Source organism: Calypte anna, chromosome 2, assembly GCF_003957555.1.
Source record: "Calypte anna isolate BGI_N300 chromosome 2, bCalAnn1_v1.p, whole genome shotgun sequence".
Lineage (NCBI taxonomy): Eukaryota > Metazoa > Chordata > Aves > Apodiformes > Trochilidae > Calypte > Calypte anna.
The window spans coordinates 94,969,413-94,989,750 of NC_044245.1; the positions used below are offsets into that span (position 1 = coordinate 94,969,413).

The 20,338-nt window shown below is 37.1% G+C and overlaps 1 protein-coding gene across 1 annotated transcript in view; it reads right to left on the reverse strand.

Moving 5' to 3' along the window:
* The window catches only part of DOK6 (docking protein 6), a 243,745-nt gene that overhangs the window by 34,235 nt on the left and 189,172 nt on the right, over positions 1–20,338 (reverse strand). The window contains exon 7 of the mRNA XM_030445573.1: positions 4,385–4,502. Coding sequence (XP_030301433.1) covers positions 4,385–4,502 — 118 coding nt within the window. The remainder of the gene's footprint in view (positions 1–4,384; positions 4,503–20,338) is intronic.

Sequence of the window (20,338 nt, forward strand, 5' to 3'; positions counted from 1 at the left end):
CTTTAGTGTGAAATACAAAAGATAATTGTATATCAACAACAAAATTCCAAAAGAATTCATTAAAGTAAATTTTTATTTCTGTACCGCTTTGGTTTTGACAGGTATTTAAAAGCTTATGTGGTGCTTCCAGCTTAAGTCCTGTCTGAGTAATGACTGTAGTTTTATTTCTGAGTTCCTCACAACATTTAAAAATGTGACTCTCACTCTTAACAGGCATCTTATAACTTTTCAGTGTTATTGAATTACTTTTTAATGGGTTTACAAAAAATGTGGTAAGCATTTGTGGTTGAGCAAATAAGTGTTTGTGATAAGCAAATTGTCAGGCAATTTATTGCTGAAAAAACCATTAGTGTTCTCTTTGAGAGGAAAACATGTAAGGTTTAACTGGTGTAATTCTTATGCAAATATATATTCCTTCACATGAGTGCCATCACAGAAATGAATAGGATTGCTTATGTGGGTAGGTGTTCACCACTTTGAGCATGAACAGCAAAACCAAAATGCAAATAAGGAATACAAACCAGATTAAAACACTGCAGAGGTGACTAAAAGGGATTCTTAATTTTGAAATTCTTGGAGAGAGGCCAGACTGTGATTAGATTTTCAGATGATAATTTCCTCAAGGATTTCAATAACTGCAATACAAAAAGCTAATGCATGTTTCCATACCAAAATTTGATTTGCCCCTACTTGTCTAATAAAATGCAAACTGACTGTTTAAAATTTCTACTATTCAAATTCTCTAGAGCAAGAAATACAACAGTAAATAACAGCTAGCGGAAAACTCTGTCTGCAATTCTTTTGTTCTAAGCAAATTTAAGTCCTCAAATGCAAAATTTAAAAAATATGTTGTATTAATGCTTTTATCATCTGCTGTATAAAAAGACACATCCTTTGTCAGTTTTTAATATCTACTGAAACAGTGCTAGCCCTTATGCCAGGCAGTAAAAATAAACAAGGAGTTATGAGTATATATACAGCTGGCATTTTTCATGCTAATATGATTCTTGTATTTTTCTCCTTCTTAACCATGATTACTCTTCACAAGGTTAATCTTGGCGTGTAATTTTTGTGGTTTTGTAAATCTTGAAGCATAGGAACGTATAACGCAGCAAAGAATTTTTATCTTCTCTTGAGCTCAAATTCTTTATAGAGCTGTTTGTTATTCATGAAAATGTACAATTTATTTAAGTCTTACTCATGTATGCATAAATAACGGTGTATAAGTAATATAACAACATAATGTAATGTAATTACATTGTATTGTAATTAAAGGCAAGATTGGGATTATCAATATGTACATGTTAGAAACAGCCACTGTCATTTATTTGTAAAGCAATGCATACCAGTGGGGATTTTAAGTAAAATCTCTCCAACACAGAAGTTTAGACTGGAGTTTAACCTGATGGTTATAAAAACTTTGTGCTGTTTCCTTGCATGGCAGCAATTTCCCCTTTCTTTTTCCCTGTGCAGTGCTGGGGGTTGCCACATGTCCCCTGCCCCATCAGATGGAGAGGAGAGACAATGCACAGCACTGAAAGGGCATCCCTGTGTCAGACAATGAAACCCTTCACCAATGCCTCCTGAGTGGCTGCATGTCATGGATGGAAACCTGTCAGACCTGCAGCAGTGTACTGTAAAATTCTAAGTGAACATCGGTAGGGATGTGTTGCTGCTGATAAGAGCCAACCACCAAGTTTTTCTTACTGATAAAATTAATTAGACAGCTAAATTACTGCTTCTATATTAGCAGTGCAATTAAGAACCGAAAGACTGAAAGGAAGACAAGAAGCCTTTCTTCAAAGCTACATGAAGACAGAAATCAGCCCATTTAGGATACTTTTCTGCAACTTGAGTTCTTTTAGCACTAATATTCTGTGTTTTAATCTTTTCAGGTCTTTACATGCGAGTGTTTTCTGGGCAGATGGAGGATGATAAACCCAATGCCCTTTTACTGAATTGCCTTTTCTTATCTGAAATGTACCCTTAAACCAATAATAAAAGAACCCCTACCTTCCTCCTCTGAAGCACATTCATTATCAGATCAACTCACACTACTAATTAAGTTACGTTCAACTGCTAAATAACTCCCAAAGAGCCAATTTATCTAAGGTAGTACGAGCACATATTCATTTCTCCTTACACATCACCAGCTGTTATTAATTAAATTCTAGTCACTTCAGACTGCAAACTTGAAATAATTGGCACTACAGAAGCACTTTTACACTGTACTTAACAGTGAGTTCAGCTGTTACTTTACTGATATTGATAGTAATCTGTATATAGGTAGACACCACTCTGGTTATTTCATTTTAGAGTTTATGAGAGGAATGTGTGGAATTTTCAAATTCATTTCTTGCATTTAAAAAGCCTTGTCATGAGTACACACGCAGAACTGAGTTTGATGGATTATTCTCTAAGAAAAAAAGTCTTCTCTCTGAGGGTGCCTTGCCAAGCTCAGAGGAGAGGGCAGTGGAAGGAAGTGATTTTTCCCTCTGCAACAGCTCCTCTCACTTCCTCTCAGCACTAAGTTGAGGACTGAAGCAATGCTTCCTTGCTACCCACCTTCCACACACACCTTCAAAGCATGTCTAGGCTCACACTTTAACAAGCAGTAGGTCTGTTCTGTGCAAAAACTGTAAGTATGAAAATGTATTAGGAGGAAATGGTGTACTTCGCACTTCCTTCATCTTTGGTATAAATTGGTAACGTTTAATTAGTCATCGCAGCATTTAGAAAATGAATATTGTTGCACATAGATGAGCTACAACCAGGAGACAAAATTGTCCTCTGGATGCATTTCTCAGTCCACTGGTAAAATGTAAGTAGTCTCTCCTAAAATCAGCTATGCATTCCCACGTTTCAGTTGTCACAATAAATGTAGAGACATGAAGATTATAAGTCCTGAAATAATTAATAGTCCCACGTTTCAGTCGAAGTGTGAATAAAATCTGTATACTTCCAAAAAGAAAAATTCTTATATTTTTAAAAATGCTCAAAGCTAGTTGGTACAGATATTAAACTAGTAAATGATTTATCAATTACTGCTTTCCTTTATCACAAAGACTATTTAACAGAAGATTGCAGAGAAAGAACAACATGAAATATATTTATGTCACTTCCTATAGCTCATAACATGCTTACTAATTTTTTTCCAAAGGAAAGGTGCATCAAGAACATAAGAGAAACTCTAATACAAAAAACCAAAATTTTTTTTGCATTCTTATTCTGTTCATGAGACAATATCAGTGATAAGATCAATATTTTTAAGATGATCTGCAAGCAAAAGTATTTTCACAAACAACTTCTGGAAGGCTATTTTCTTTTTTCTATTACTATTTTTTAAATCTAAGAGTAAAAATATGATTAGAAATTCACTTTATTGTATGGGGGATGATGGGAAACAAAGGCTGTACCCTTTAAAGAGGTACCCACTGAAGTTGCAGCTCACCTGCTGATTTTAATTCTGTAATAATTTACAAAAAAAAACAACTTCATGTCTTTCATCTATATACTGCATTTCACATTTTTTTTATAAGAACATGCACTATTTTTCTTGCATTGGGTCCTCTTGTCTGTGAGCAATTTCTAACATCCTATCTAAATGTAAATTGTTTAGGCTGATTATTAAGAGACAAGTGAAATAAAATCCTTAAGCCTTTTCCAAGTAACGCAAGGGAATATATGTATGATAGCTATTTTTTTAGAAGAGAAAACAATACTATTAACTGAATTCTAAATTTAAAATGTAGCAGTACTTTCAGTTGCCTAAAAGATAAAAATTAATTTCAGCTTAAGAGCAGTGAATCATCATCATTGCCATCAAGATATGTTAGTTACAGCATTATAAGCAAATATTTTAGATTCTAAACATATGAAAGAGAACTGGATACAGAAAAAGATGATACGTATATACAGTAATCCTGTAAATTAGTGAAGTAAAAAATTTATACTTATGATTCACCAAGCAAATTCACCAAGACTAGCTCTTATTCCTCAAATTACTTTGTTTTAATCTTACAACTCATATAGCCACTTTATGTAGATTTAATTTGGCACCCTGAGGTTGCCCAAATGCATACACAATCTTACTGGAAGAAAATACTTAAAAAACCTGACATTCATTAGACACCAAGAAGCTACATTGAGCCAAATTGTCTCCCCACCTTTATGTGGTTATTCTAGGAATAAGTTTTACCATTAGGTTACAAAATAACTAAAAGAAACTTGGTTTATGTAAATTTGGGGATCCCGCTGAGGTTCCTGACAACTGATGAAATGAATGAAGAGAAACCAGCCAGTGCAAATAAAAAGCAGCTTGGGGTGAATCCTGGTCAAATGGAAAGAAGCTAATGGACATCATCTGTTTTTATAAGCAACTTGCCTTGTAAACTGTAGATTTCTCCAACGCTGTTCTGCCGGGTGATATGATGCCAATATGCACTACGAGGAAGTGAGATCGACTTGGATAATGTCATTGGTTCAGACAGACTGGTCTGGAGCTAAAAACCAAAGCAAACAGAAATGGAAGGTCACACATAACCATAGGTGATAGATATCTCAAAACTCTAAATTCAACTAATGGTGGCATGCAGATACTCTTTCAAGGGTTACCACAACCTTCTACTATCCTTTAAACTATGTTACATACAACAGTTCTGTGAATGCTCAGGAAAAAGCTGCAAAAATGTATTTGGATATATAGGTTTGTTAGCAGAGGTTACTATTAGGACACAATAATATGTTCCTATTTATCTACAGCTTTTTTTGATGCTGCCAGAATTTTATTTTCTTCTTTGTTGATAATAATGGGTTAGCATATGCTTGAAATCTAAAAACCCTTCACAATCATGTTTCTTTTTGGTCATTTAACATGCATATTGGATAAAATATCCAGAAAGAGGATAAAACAGAACCTGAGAAACCCAGCAGAGAATTAGCAACAAGGAGTCATTAATCTCCTAATCCCCAATTCAAGGAGGAGTCTCATCAACAGTAGAAGTCTACAGCCTCAAGAGCAAGTTTTACCAGTCCAGGGGACTTCATGTTACCAAAACTGTGAATTGCATGGCAAGAGGCTGTGTGTAGAAGAGCTATGACACTGAAACCTGAAAGGATGAATGTAAATGTTATTAAAGAGAGCTCTGCCTCTCATGCACTATAGATTTGAGGGAAAAACAAGACAAGAAAATAAAAAAAAATGGAGGATTGTGCATCCTGACAACCACTTTGGATATACCTGTATAACTTATGCTTTCTCTGTCTAGAAGGAACGACAATTTATCTGTACCTCTGGCTTCACAGAATATATTTTTGTATCTCTGGCTTCACAGAATATAAAGTTCTATCTGTAAACTGAAGGATCTAGCAAATCACAATGATACAGTGGAGCATGTAATTTCTTCAGGGGATGTCTGGAAGGATCATCACTGAAGGATCAATTATGTCTGAAGATTCAGAGTGGAAAACTTAATTTCAGGAGACCCAGCAGGATGTATGCGGTGGTACTCTGAAAGGGTGTGCCTAGAAACCCACATTTTCAGAGTCTGGTATTCAGGGTCTGGATCATTTACTGCAGGCTAATCATTATCTCCTTGGGATTTGTCATTCAGAATCGTAATGATGATTTTAAAAAAGCTATTTTTTCTGTATAAACTCAAGTTATAACATAGTTAATCCCCCCCCTCCACCTTTTAGAAACAGTATCCACCTAAAGATTATTTCATTTTTGAGTATTAACATACACTGATATGTGGCAGATATTTTGCTCCAGATCAATCTATTGTAATTACTTCTGTTGTTGTCTTGATAATTGTCAACAAAATTATTCCTGTCTACAGCTAATGTCTTTCCTGCTCATTTATAGCCATATATTTAATTTCATTTTTCAATGGTGCAGATAATCACTGGAAGCTACTTAAGCTTGTAGAAACATTTTCTCCATTAAAGAAAGTTCAAAATCTTTACAACAGGAATTCAACCTCTGGGGACACTTGAGAATTCAGTTTATTGATACAGAGAATTTCCTGCAATTTTCCTGTAATAATATAACTTCAATATACAGATAATTCATAATTTATTCACCCAAAAGGTAAATTATAGTCTTGAGGCAACAGGCATCAGTATGCATTCTGAAAAACATTATTCCAGTAAAGGGAACAATTTTGACTGTGGTTCAATATCTCAAAGCTAAATCGGTGGACTGAAAGTTATATTATTATTAATGATCTGAGGTGTTTAGGTTCTTTCTGATCTGACCAACACTAATGCAGTGTTCATATACACACATTAATGCTTTGAAAGAGTGAAAAAAAAAATAAAATTGCTCCTATAAGTTAAGGTAAGAACTGCTCTAGTGCAGAAGATAGCATCGGGAGCCTTCACAGAGAAAATACAATTTCTATTTTATTAAAGTACTATCCTTAGGAAAAAGATACAAACAAAAAACCAAAACCAAACCCACAACCTTTAAATACTGTCAATTTTATTTTTAGCTTGAGATTTTAAAATATAAACATATGGTTCTAAAGACCTTTTCTACCTGTATAGCATAGAAAAGATGATAATGTAGCAGCACATTAACTTGTTCTTACTAAATGCTAGAGCATTATTAGCTATAAATTTGCTTTTTCTCCTTTTTTACCAGTATAAAAAATATAGTACTGGTCAATGGTAATTGGCGATGACAGAATGCTTACTCCCACGAACAGATGTTTGTGAAAATATTTCTGTGTTCAAAAAAACTTGGATAAGCTACTGAAAGAAACACTTTCTCTAGAGACCATTTTATATGCCAGGCTGTGGATATTTCAGATAAAAAGCTTGAAACCAAGCCAAGAAAACAGACACATAAACATCAGTTTAATCTATTGTTCATATACTGATAAGTAGATCTTTGCTAAATAAGTTATTACAGGTTAAACTAGAATTTAATATACAGAGATCTACTGTTTCAGAGTTTATCCTAGATACTCTTCTCCTTTGTCTTTTTTACTATACCTTGGAAAAAAACAACGGACTTCTCTACCCTTTTCTGAATCATCTAACTCAGAGAGCATTTCCCTGGGGAAAATCAAGGATATAATTTTTAAATTTTCTCCTCTTCTTGAAATAGGTACACCATCAGATTTATTTCTGTATTTAAGTTAACGTAAATATATCAATCAAAACAAATCTTTAAAAATTATTTCACCTGTCTCCTGAAGACTATTTACAACTTATAAATTTAATTCAACATTTCTCAGTATGCATCCCTTCTTATATAAGAAGCCAATGTTCAGCTGTTGCTTCCAACACTGGTACACTTTCCTCAGGAGCTGGCAGACAGGTTCAGATGCATTAGCATCTACAATGAGACTTCATGCCATTAGCATCAACTGTACAGAAAGGACCATTAACAGCAGAGGTAGCACTGACACATAAAAGAAATAAACATTTTGATCTGGGAACAAATTTAAGGTACTTCTGCCCCTCCACTCCACTCTAGTGAGTCCCTACCTATAGAACTGCATCCAGCTCTGGAGTCCAGGAGCGACACAGTAATGTTAGAATGGGCCACAAAAAAAGACCAGTGGGATGGAACATCTCTTCTGTGAAGACAGGATGAGAGAGTTGGGGTTCTTCAGCCTGCAGAAGAGAAGGCTGCAGAGGACCTTATAGCAGCCTTTCAATATTTAAAGAAAGGGCTTATAAGAAAGATGGGAACAGGCTCTTTAACAGGGTCTGTAGCGATAGGGTAAAGGGTAATAGTTTTAAACTAAGAGGGTAGGTTCAGAGTAGGTACAAGGAAGAAAAAGTTTACAACAAGAAAAGTGAAACACTGGAACAGCTTTCCTGGAGAGGTGGTGGATGCCTCATCCCTGGAAACATTCAAGGTTAGGTTGGATGGGGCTCTAAGCAAGAACTGGAGTGCAGTTGGACGAGATGACCTTCAAGGTCCCTTCCAACCCAAATTATTTTCTGATTTCACCAGGTTTCTTTTTTGGTTTTGGTTTTGCCTTTTTTTGTTTGTTCGTTTTCTTTCATTTTGTTTTGTTGTTTTGCTTTCTTGCAGTTCTGCACTTGCGATTTTTGATAAAGGAATACAGAGAAAAGTAAAAGCAGTAAAACAAGTAATATACTAATGTAGTGTTAGTTAAAATATCCATCTAGAATGATTTTGCAATACATATTACTCAAATCTGATGAGATTTCAGGAAATTAAAAACAATCCAGACTTTTTTTTCCCCAATTTAAGAGGGTAAAAATGATGATGCATTTAGAACCTGGGTGAAAAGCAAAGTAGAAATTTATGCATCATAATCATACCAACTCAGGCATTTTTTTGGTGGTGAAAAAAAAAAAATGAATCACTGAAGCATTTTTGTTTTCTGACATGAAGTACCTCATTGTCAGCTTTTCCACAGTTTACTCCAGAATCTTGGATAACATACCTTTTGCACAGTTAAATTTCTTCCTTGTATACAATCCAATATCCAAATTCAAAATATCCATAATATTAAGTGATATGAAGCTTTGCATTTCTGTTGACTATATTACAATTGTTAAATGGCTAACTGATATAAAAAGAAATAAAAAATATAAATCTACTACTGTGTTGTTGAAATTATTTCCCCCAATTTTTCACTATTGTTCTTTCATTAGACAAATTCCAAGAATGGAGCCTGTTAAATGCATTAGGGTTCTGAACTTTGATGTGCTTAGTATACAAGTCTCTCGTTTTCTTTTTGCACTAAAACAAGTAAGAACACTGAAGGTGACTGAAAAAACATTTGGCTTGTGGAGAAGAACTGAACAATATACAGCTCAATCCATTTTTAAGTCTTCAGTAAGACCATTTTAGTGGTTTTTTTGTTTTGTTTTATTTTGGGTTTTTTTGTTTTTTTTTTTTTTTACAGATATGATCTGGAAATAGGTTAGTTTATAATGGATAAAATATCCAGCTCATTTCACATTCTCATTAGAGTCTTGAAAAAAATAGCAAGAGAACTAGGACATAGAAGACTAATGAGTACTGTAGTCTAGAAATATGAATCAAATATCACTATTTAGATATTTTTTTCTTTATAACTCTAAAGAAGGTGGCTTTGTGCTTTGCAGAGGAAGAGGGGTCAAGAAATATATTTCTCTTCTAAAGTGCCCATTAGCTGAGAGTGGAATAGCACAGACTCATTTCACTGGCATCTGCAGTGAAAAATTACTAGAGTTTAAGAATCACACAATCTAGGAGGCAGCATCAACTGAGGTACCCACTCAGCTGCCAGCTAAGTTAGAGAACAAGCACGCAAGCAGGAGGGAAGGTTTTTTTTTCCTTTAAAAGTGAACTTTTAATTCATTAATGACTGAAAAATGTCATGTTTGGCATTTTTGCAAAAGCACATACTGTTGTTCTATGTTCAATGTGTTGAATGAAAAACTGGTTCTTAAAAAAAAAATAAATTGTTCCCATCCAGTACTGTGAAACAGATTATACTTTCTTAAGCACAGAGTTTTACACATGTAACTGTTGAATTTTATTCTGATGTCCCAAACAATTTTTCCAACTTGTCATGTTGACTTCTGTCTCTTCATTGAACCAATTCCATAATGTGTGATAACTAAGATCTGGATATCTAACAATCAGATTGTGCCTTGATCCAGAACTTCCTAGAAAATACTTAGCAAAATGAATGCAGGATATATTCCTATGAAAGTTCAATGAGAATATTCTTCCTTTTTAGTGATGTTTTACTAATAATTACTTTGTAGTTATAATTTCCCTATAACCCTTTATTTTGACTTAGCCTGCTTAGAAATAGTCATATGTTTTCTCAAGTATGTTCATTCCCTAAAGGTGTCTGCTATTACTATAAACACAGCTATCACCATACTATTTATCTGCTACACACTGCTTTATGTTTATTTTTACAGTTTTATCCATCTTGATGTTCCTAACAGAATATACAATATTGGCAAAAACCCCACCAATAGATGACGGGTGCCTAAGTCTTCAGAAAAGACTTATAGAAAACCAGCTGTTAAGGTAGTTTCAGAGATTTCAGCCTTTTAAATCTATTTCTAGAGCTTAGGTTTTCAGGAGATATTCTAACCTTGTTATGATCTTTTAGAGAGTTCCTTAATCAATTATGGAGGGAAAAAAAAATCTCAAAATAATAACACCGCTTTGCAGTGCCAAGGTAGATGATGATTATTCTTTGGCAGTAGAATAACATTACATATGAATAATAAAGCAATGGTGAAAGAAAAGCATTCTAAAGAGAGATGTAATGGAACTGATGTTTCTTTTTAATCTCCTTGGCCACAGTATATGAAGAGAATTAGGACATTTGCTACTTTTCTGGCACAAGTCTGTTGGGTATTTTTTTTTTCTATTTTTAAAGCAGCTCATAATAGATCATTTTGTTGTTTGAGAGAATGGATTATTGTTGGAGAAAAGTCATGGATTTTAAAGTGCATTGGGATTATATTTTTTGAATGTCAGTATGGTGTGTGTCTTCACCCATGTTTTGCCCCAAAACTGTGATTTTCCTTCTTTCATGGAAAAGATTTCCTGCCTATGAAAATTATACTAATTCCCATGAGGGCAGAAGATCCCATTCATACATCTTTACAAGGTTCCAGCCACTGTATTATGCATAGGCAATATATGAAATTGTTTGTCCATTTTTCATTGCATTAATGCATTCAGTAGTACCACAGGAGATGATGGTGACATGAAGAGAGCTGAGACTATTTCAAGCCTGACTATGCATATGACTATGCAGCCAACCAAAGCATGCAGCCATTCTGCATTCTCAGTCTTAATAGCTGCAGTACCAAAGGACCACCGGTACCCTCGAAATCACCTCCCTTGAGGTAGTCTATGTCAAGGATGCACGGAGCATCTGGACCAGTCACTATTGGTCTTAGGGGAAAGAAGCACAACTAAATTGTAGGAGTTTCTAGGAGTCTCTCACATACAGGAGAAATAATTAGGAAGGTTGAGCTAATTTCTTCAACAAGTACATATATAAGTATATATATGATAGAGAATAGAGCATTGTACAGACATTATTTGCAGATATTTGTAGCAGGAGGAGCCATTCTTGCTCCTAGGGCTGATCCTGAGGCCTCGGGGTTTAGCCTATTCCTGGACGATGTCCTAGGGCTGTTCCTGGGGCTCCGGGATCTACCCCTTCTTGCCTGCTCCTGGGGCTCCTTGAGCTGTGGGCTTCTCCATCCTCACTGAAGAGTGAGAGCTCTCTCCGTGGGTGTCAGCTGCTCTCTTATTGGCCCCCTGCTCCTGCACATGCTCAGGAGGGAGGCCAGACACAGGTGGACTCACACCCACTCACTGGCAATTCGAGGCACCTGATTTATCTTATTTCTCTACAGATATTGATTGTCCTTTTCTGTTAGCATGAAAAAAAAGTTTTTATGAAAGAGAGGTGTTGGATAAAAAAAAAAGAAAAGATTTTGCAGATAGACATCTCCTGACCTGACAATATTTGGGAATAAGGCTGTGTGGGATAAAATAACTTCTCTAAGCAACATCATCCTGGGCAAAGTCTTCAGGTCTTAAAAGTATGATTTTTGAAGATGCTCAGCACAGATACACTTATGTGAAGGTATGTGATATGGGGATGGTCAGAGCAAAAAACCCAAACACTTAAAACTGAAAAGCAAACCAAAATAACACCATATCCCTACACATTTCATTAAAGTAAAAAAATGGAAATGTATCATAGTTCTGGAATCATGTTGATTCAAGAATGCTTTGTTTTATGCCACCTGCCTTCACTTAAACTGGTACAGATCAGCTGAAACTCTAGGATATAGCTTAACCTTCAAAGATATGCTCTAGGAGTCCTTCATTTCAAGCTGTTCGTCACAGAAATGTTCATTTACAGCTTTGTCTCATTTGAAAAACAATCTATGAATTATGTGCATCATTGTGAGCATTTGTTAATAGGTGATATAAAATACAAGTCAATAAAGGAATGGCTAGGAGGAGGTTTGTTCTTCACTGACTTAAGGAGTTAATACTATACTAGCCAAGAGAGCACAGAAGATGTGATTTGGTTCACCAAATAACATTGCAATTGGCAAGAGAAGCACCTGAAGGACAGGAGGTAACTCAGCAACACTGCTATATGGTGGACCAGAAGCTGAACATGAGCCGTCAATGTGTGTTTACAGCCCAGAAAGCCAATTGGGTCCTGGTCTGCATCTAAAGGAGCACACTCAGCCAGTTAAGGGAGGTGATTCTCCCCCTCTGTTCTCATGAGACCTCACCTGGAGTACTGCATCCAGTTCTGGGGCCCCCAACATAAGAAGGATATAGAGCTTCTTGAGTGTGTCCAGAGTGGAGTCACTAAAATGATCAGAGGGCTGGAGCACCTCTCATATGAAAACAGGCTGAGAAAGTTGGGGTTGTTCAGCCTGGAGAAGAGGAGGCTCCACAGTGACCTTATAGTGACTTTTCAATATCTGAAGGGGGCCTACAAGAAAGCTGGGGTGGGGTTTTTTACACAGGTGTGTAGCGAGGGGAAAAAGGGAAATTGTTTCAGACTTGAAGTTGAGAGACTTAGGTTAGATATTAGGAAAAATTTCTTTCCTGTGAGGGTGGGGAGATGCTAGAATAGGTTGCCCAAGGAAGTTGTGACTGATTCCTTCCTGGAAGTGTTCAAAGCCAGGTTGGTTGGGGCCTGGAGCAACCTGATTTAATGAAAGCTGTCCCTGCCCACACAATAGGGTTGGATCTGGATGATCTTTTAAGGTCCCTTCCAACACAAATCATTCTATGATTTTATGCTATCTTCAAAAAGGGCAAGAAGGAAGGACTCGGGCAACTACAGGTTGATCAGCGTTGCCTTGGTCGCTGGGATGGAGTGACTAATCCTGGAAATCATTTCCAGGCACATGAAGGATAAGAGTGCCACTAGTTTAGTCACTGGATTCACGGAAAGGAAGGCATGCTTGATCAATCTCAATCTTCTGTTACTGAAATGTTGGTCCTATAAGGAAAGGCTGTGAGTGCTAGAGAGCTGGGACTGTTTAGTCTGGAGAATAGAAGGCTCCAGGCAATCTTGTAATGTTTATAAACACCTGGAGGGAGGGTGCACAGAGGGCAGAGCCTGGCTCTTTCCAGTGGTGCCTTGTGCGGGACCAGAGACAACTGGCACAAACTGAAACAGGAGATTGCTTCTAAACATTGAGAAAAACTTCTGTGTGGGTGACCAAGCATTTGCACAAGTTGTCCAGGGAGGCTGTGGACTCTTCCAACCTGGACATATTCAAAAGCTATCTGGACATGGTCCCAGGTAACCAACTCCAGGTAGCCCTGCTTGACTGAGGAGGGCTGAACAGATGACTTCCAGAGGCTGTTGCACCCTCAACCAGTCTGTGATTCTGTGATTAGCATCTCCATAATTATAGAGAAGGTTTACTAAAACGGGAGAGTGTCAGATATATTGTCTGAACAATGTAGGCATAAGTCGAAGTGGGAAAGAACAAACAAACAAATACATCAGCTGGAGAAGGTGTTCACAAAGAAGGAGACTGCTCATGAAGGCTGATAGGCAGTGTTTTCTGGAGAATTAAATCTGAAGTTTATGGCCTTCCAAAAAGTTCTCTTTCATGTCAAACTTAAAATAGTGAGTTTTGCCTTCAGTGCACACTTAGAAGTTCTGTTCTCCTGTCTGCTTGTTAAGTCTCCTTGCTCTGGTGTTTATTCCTCCCTCTGATGAAGCTGCTCATGTCTGAACTCAACCTGATACACTTTGGAGTTTTCAAAGTATGCAACTTCTTTCTTGGTGTTGCTTGCCGAAAGATTTGACATATCTTAAGGAGGTATTTGGGACACTTGAAGTCCTCTATATTTTATTTGAGAGCACTGGAAGGACAGCCCTCCTGTCTTCATAGAAGTTGCTGTGGCTAATTTTAGAGCTGGTATGGTAAAGACATGGCATGAGAAACAACCCTCAATGGAGAACAGACTTCAAAACCTCTCTCTGGCATGGGGCAAGTAAGGTGAAATAAGAATAAACCAAGAATGCTCCCATTTCAGAGAACTCACCTGAATAAGTCTGGGGCTGAAAAATGGGAATTCTATGGTTTACATAAGTATTGTGGCAAAACCTACTAGAATCTGTATTCAAGGTGTTCACTGCACAGTTATTTGAGTTTCATTCTTTCTGATAAGCAAATGTCTTGGACCTCACAAACTTTCTTATGAAATTTTTTTTCTTTTGTCTAAAATGTATCAGTAGTTTCTAATTACAAATATTTCTGGAACCCACATTTCTTTCAGCTACTTCATTTCAGTATATAGAAACTTCTGGTACCAATGAACTTTAATAAAATGACAGGAAGAAAATTTTCTGAATACTTGCTGAAACAACAATCATCAATAACCTTTCATGATTATTCCTTATCAAACTTACCAGTGTGTGAGTCCATGTTCAGTAACACAGTCTCACTGACCTCTACTATCTGGCATTTTCAGAACTTGTTTTGTATGTCATATAAACACAAATTAAAAAAAATAAACAACCAGCAAGCTCAGCATACATAATTACTATAATGTGGTAAAACCCTCTTAGGTGACTCTCTAATAACTTCCAAAAGAACATATTTCCTTCCTTTTAACTCACTACTTTTAAATATAAATGCATCTTGAACCATACATACTGGGACTAGTTATACATGTGAAAGGCACATGAATAGAAAGTATTCAGTTTTATACTTCAAATATACTATATTTGGGGGGAGGGGCTTAAAATATGCCTGCAGATATGAACATATTTAATTTAAAGTACTTCATTCATATTTCATAGAATCACAGAAAGGTTTGAGTTGGAAAGGACCTTAAAGATAACAGAATAACAGAATGCTAGGGGTTGGAGGGGACCTCGAGAGATTATCAAGTCCAACCCCCCTGCCAGAGCAGGATCATGTAATGTATGTCACACAGGAACATGTCCAGGCAGGTTTTGAATGTCTCTGGAGAAGGGGACTCCACAACCCCACTGGGCAGCCTGTTCCAGTGCTCTGTCACCCTCACAGTGAAAAAGCTTTTTCTTATGTTTACACAGAACCTATGCTCCTGTTTCCACCCATTGTCCTTTGTCCTATCACGAGATATCACTGAGAAGAGCTTGGCTCCATCCTCCAGGCACTCTCCCCTTACATATTTATAAACATTACAAGGTCACCCTCATTCTCCTCGTCTCCAAGCTGAACAGACCCAGCTCCCTCGGCCTTTCCTCACAAGGGAGATGTTCCACTCTCTTAATCACCTCTGTGGCTCTGTGCTGGACTCTCTCAAGTAGTTCCCTGGAACTGAGGGGCCCAAAACTGGACACAAAATTCCAGATGTGGCCCCACCAAGGCAGAGGAGAGGTGAGGAGAACCCCCCTTGACCTACTAACCACAGCCCTTCTAATGCACCCTAGGATGCCATTTGACTTCCTGGCCACAAGGGCACATTGCTGGCTCATGGTCATCCTTCTGTCCATCAGATCATCTGGTTTCAAATATCCACAACATCACCTAGTTCCAACTCCCTCACATAGGCAGGGACACCTCCCACTAGACTAGTTGCTCAAAGCCCTATCCAACTTGGCTTTGTACACTCTGAACACAGGGACGGGGCACCCACACCTTTCCTGGGCAACCTGTTCAAGTGTCTCACCACACTTACACTGAAAAACCTTCTTCCTAATATCTAACATGTCTAATTTAATCTTTACTATAATAGCTCAATTGCCTTCAGTAGGCTTTTACAAATTTAAAATCAACTGAGAAGCTGATATATAAAAATAAAGGGAAAAATAAAGGGCTACTCTTTCCCCTCTCTGTGCTGACACACATGGGGATCACATCTCTATTGTGTATATAGATAGATAAAGCCAGAGAATTCTTGACATTGCTCAGATTTAAAATTGCTATAAACAATCATGCAAAAGCAATGCATGCACTTCTAAATAAATACACACAATATATCTTTGGAAATATTTTAAGGTGTCCAGAATAGACTTAAAATGAAAGACAAGACTCTCCAAATCACATTCCAACTTTCTGCATATAAAAGAAGCTAATGAAATTTTTGCTTCCTTACTGATACTAGTTTACTAATGTAGCAAACAGCTGCAAAGAAGGAATCCAATTTGCAAAGGGGGAAACACACAAGTGTTTGTAAATTGCTGTATCTTTCAACATACTTGCATCAGCCTAAAAAATGCTAAAACTGGCAATCTTCCTCCACATAATTTCTTTTTCAGACCATAATTCAGGTGGGTTATTTGCTGGCAAAATTGCTTGGTGTAGCAGAAGTTGTAGATGCACGACCACATGCTGCATAACTCTACTCTTTTGAAATCCATAGTTGCCATTTAACAAAACAATCCTTTGCCTCTGTGCTGGTAAGTTCCAGCTTCATGAAACAAAGGAAAGAGATTTATAGCTGTTGCCATGGAAATCTGCAACTCCATAATTTCATTTTTTTTCTTCCTGTAATACAAAATGTATGTAAAGGTGATAACTGAACAATATGTGGGAAACACTATACAAATTACATCATTTTACAAATGATTTAACAAAATTTCCCAGCTAGTAGCAACTGCAACTTTTACCACTATGTTCTACAAAGAAACAATTAAAAATAATGTAGAGACCACAAGTTTTTCTACAAACAAGAGCCTATACTGATTTGTCAATGGATTTTGAATCACAGATGTTGCAGAGAGACAGATTCAGCAGACAGCTGTATGAATCCATATGAATCTTGCCTGACAGCTACCTTTATGGAAATGGCTTCTGACAGACTGAATATGTGATGGGACTAGCAATTTTTATCCTGAGACAGTCATAAGTAACAAAGCTATGTTACTTATATGTATATGTTACTTTCCATGTGTAGCATGGAAAATCTTCGTTAAGCCCTGCTGCTGAATAACTGCAGAACTGAAAAATTTTTGAAAAAAACTATTCCTGCAGTTTAGGTGGGTCAAGACTCCAATACTTTTTAACATCTTCAACATCAATATGGACAGTGGGACAGAATCGATCCTGACCAAATTTGGGATTGACATTGATTTAGGGGGAGCAAACACCCAGACAGGAGGGTGTGAGCAAACACCCAGATATTCAGAGTGACCTCAGCAAAGCAGAGGAACGAGCTGAAAGGAATGTCATTAAGCTCAGAAATGGCAGATGCTAATGCTGCAGCTGGGTCAGGGCAGCTTAATGCATGACTAGAGCCTGGTAAAAAGACTTGCTTGGTAAAAGATCTGCCAGAAGGACTTAGTGGTCCTGGTGCTAACACAAATGATCAGAGTACGTGTGCAGTGATGGAGGTTAACCACATACTGGATCACATTAGAAAAAGCCTGGCCAGCAGATGGTGAGAAGTCACATTTCCCCAGTATTTGACATTTGTAAAACCACATCTGGAAGTTCAGCTCTACTCACAGTCTTCGTGTGTAGGCCCTGGCAAAATAGAAATGTCAAACTGGAGAGAACCTGGCAGAGAACCTCTAAGGAGCAGAATATCACCAGTGATGCTGGATTATGTGTCTAATATTTATTTCACATGAGAAAGAGAAGACTAAGAGTAATCTAACACCAGTTTCACTCTCTCTTCTTAAAGGTATGTTGTAGAGAAGACTCTTACCATAGATGAACAGTGAAAGGACAAGAAGCAGCAGTCACAGGCCATGGCAAAGGAAATTTGAGACAAACCAAAGAAGAAATTCTTCATAAGAGAAGACATGAGCTGGAATGGGTACCCTAAACCTACATTCTTAAAGGTTTTAAAAACCTGACTTGATAAGATCCTGGGTAACTTGACCTAGTTTTGATGCTGTCTCTGCTTTGTACACAAGATTGTGTGAGCTGACTACCAGCAGTCCCTTCCAATGCCAGTTTTTCTGATCCTATAGTAAATGGGTCTGAAAAACTGAGCACTAATGCAATGTGCTGTGCAGTGCACTAACCTGACATTATTTTAATCGCTGTAGTAGCTGCACATCTTTATGTAACATAGTTTCTTAGTAAGTGAAATATGTCAAAACAGCAGTACAGAGTCTGTACTGTCTGCAACATTATCTTACATTTCTCCTGAAACAGATTTCTGTGCAGCTGATAAATAAAGGTTGTTAGCATGGCTGGCATCATACGAGATATCAGTAATGTCAGAAAAACAAGCCAAGGCTGAGAAAAAAAAGAAACATAAACAACCCCTCTCTGGACAGGCTTTGATGAATGCATTTTTAAAAGATGGCTTGTACTTGGAAAAGCACCTATATTTCAGTTCTGTCTTTTTAAAATATCTATCATCAATCTTAACATAATCAGATAGATAATTTTAAATTATTTTAATGTAAAAATCTGTGATCTTTATAAAAAGGAATGAAGGCAAGAAAAAAATCAAAATTAAGACAAAAGGTGAATCTCACCTAATTTTCGTCCAACCAACAGGTACATGATGAGCCACAGTACAAAAGGCACAGGAGGGATTTCAGAGTAATTTTCAGGCTATTATGAGAAATTTTTGATCCCCTCTCAGATTATTACTTTTTATAAATCTCCTCATCTCTGAAAAGCACTGTGTCCCTGATAAAGAAGTTTGTTATTAATCAGAGACAAAGCCTTAACTATTCTCCTGGGTGACATAAAGAACTCTTCCTGAAGAGAGTTGCTGAAACACAGGAAGGCCTTCCGTGACAGCAGACACAGAATGATACTATAGTTCAAAAGACTGATGACAACCATGTGAAAAGTAACTTTTTCAGAAGTTAATTCTTCTGTGAATAAGTAACTGATTCAGGATTCGTTTTGTTGCTGTGCTATTCCCAGTGTACAGCTGATTAGTCTGTGACCTTGGGCAATTCATGTGCATCTGAATTTGGCCTTAATCTTCCTGTGCCTCATTTTACTCATTAGTATAAGTATTATAATAATATCTGTCTCCTGAGAGCATTGGATAGCTTCATCAGCTATTACTTTTGTTAATAACAATAGGAGCTCTACAGGCTATTTTAGTTTATTTTACAAGAAACAGTTTGCTCAAAATAGCAGATATGAGATTAATAACAAATTAAGCCTGTTGGAGAAATGGCTTCAGAATTATTTTTCTAGTAATACTCAAGTCAACATAACCCACTGCTCTGTTAAAAGGGTACCATAAACCTACCAGCAGTTATACAAGCAAGTTGTTTTAAATGTATACAATCTCAAAGAGAACTTTCCTTCTATATTAAATGCTTCTCAGAGTTTAGTTGAGTGGAGGGCTGAGAAGAGGCACACAGGGCTCAGTCAGGCATGTTACAACCAGTTAACCAGCACAATGACAGTGACTGTTCCTAACACCCACAGCTTTTTAAAGAATGGCCAAGGCTGGGAGGGAATCTGAAGATCATCCAATTCCAAAGCCCTTGTCATTAGCAGGGACACCTGCCACCAGACCAGGTTGCTCAGAGCCCCATCCAACCCAGGCTCTTAGCAAATAAGACTGTTAAATCCCTGTTTGTTCAGGGAAAGTTCTTTGGTTCTTCACTTTCTTCATGTTCTGGTAACAAATATGGATTTCAACTCCACAGTGCTTCTCCAACTACTTGGACAGCTCTGTACAAGAAAATTAAAGACAAAAAACAAATGTGCCAATGTCACCAAACTTCAAATCCCCTTATATTCAAATGCAGCTTTGTAAAGCTGAAATAAACAATACCTGACTTCCAAGAACTATGTACCTAGCTCTTCAAAAGCTCATAGAAATATAGATAATTTGCTACATGGATTTTTAAAGCATCTATTAGCTAAACTCTCAGGAGGGTTTGCATCTTTAGATACCTTACTATGCAAATATCTTTGCTCTGTTGCATTACAACAAACTATCCAGACCCCAGCTGCTTGAGCTGAAATGCTCACGGTACGGCACAGTTGCATGCAAACATATCAATGAGGTGAAGGGAACAGGGAAAATAGTGTTCATAGGAATCAGGTATACAGCTTACCAGCCTCCTTGCAGACAAGGAACTGTATTGCCTCATTTATGAGACACCTCTGTGAGGCTTATATTACCAGTTTTGGTTCAGCTACTACTTCACATTTGAAGCATGGCAGATTTCAGTCAGCTCCAAGCAGCATGATAGACATAAAGCTAGAAGAACTCTGTAACATTATACAAAATATCCTAGAAATATTTCACGAGGAAAAAATGAGAATTTCTGTGTTAGGATGCATATCTATTTTGTGAGGTACTTAGCTTTTTGTCCCTAGGAGAAAGGGAATTTTTTTGTAGTCAAGATCATCCAGCCCAATGACTATGGAGATTTCAAAACTGTAGCAGGCAAGGGAA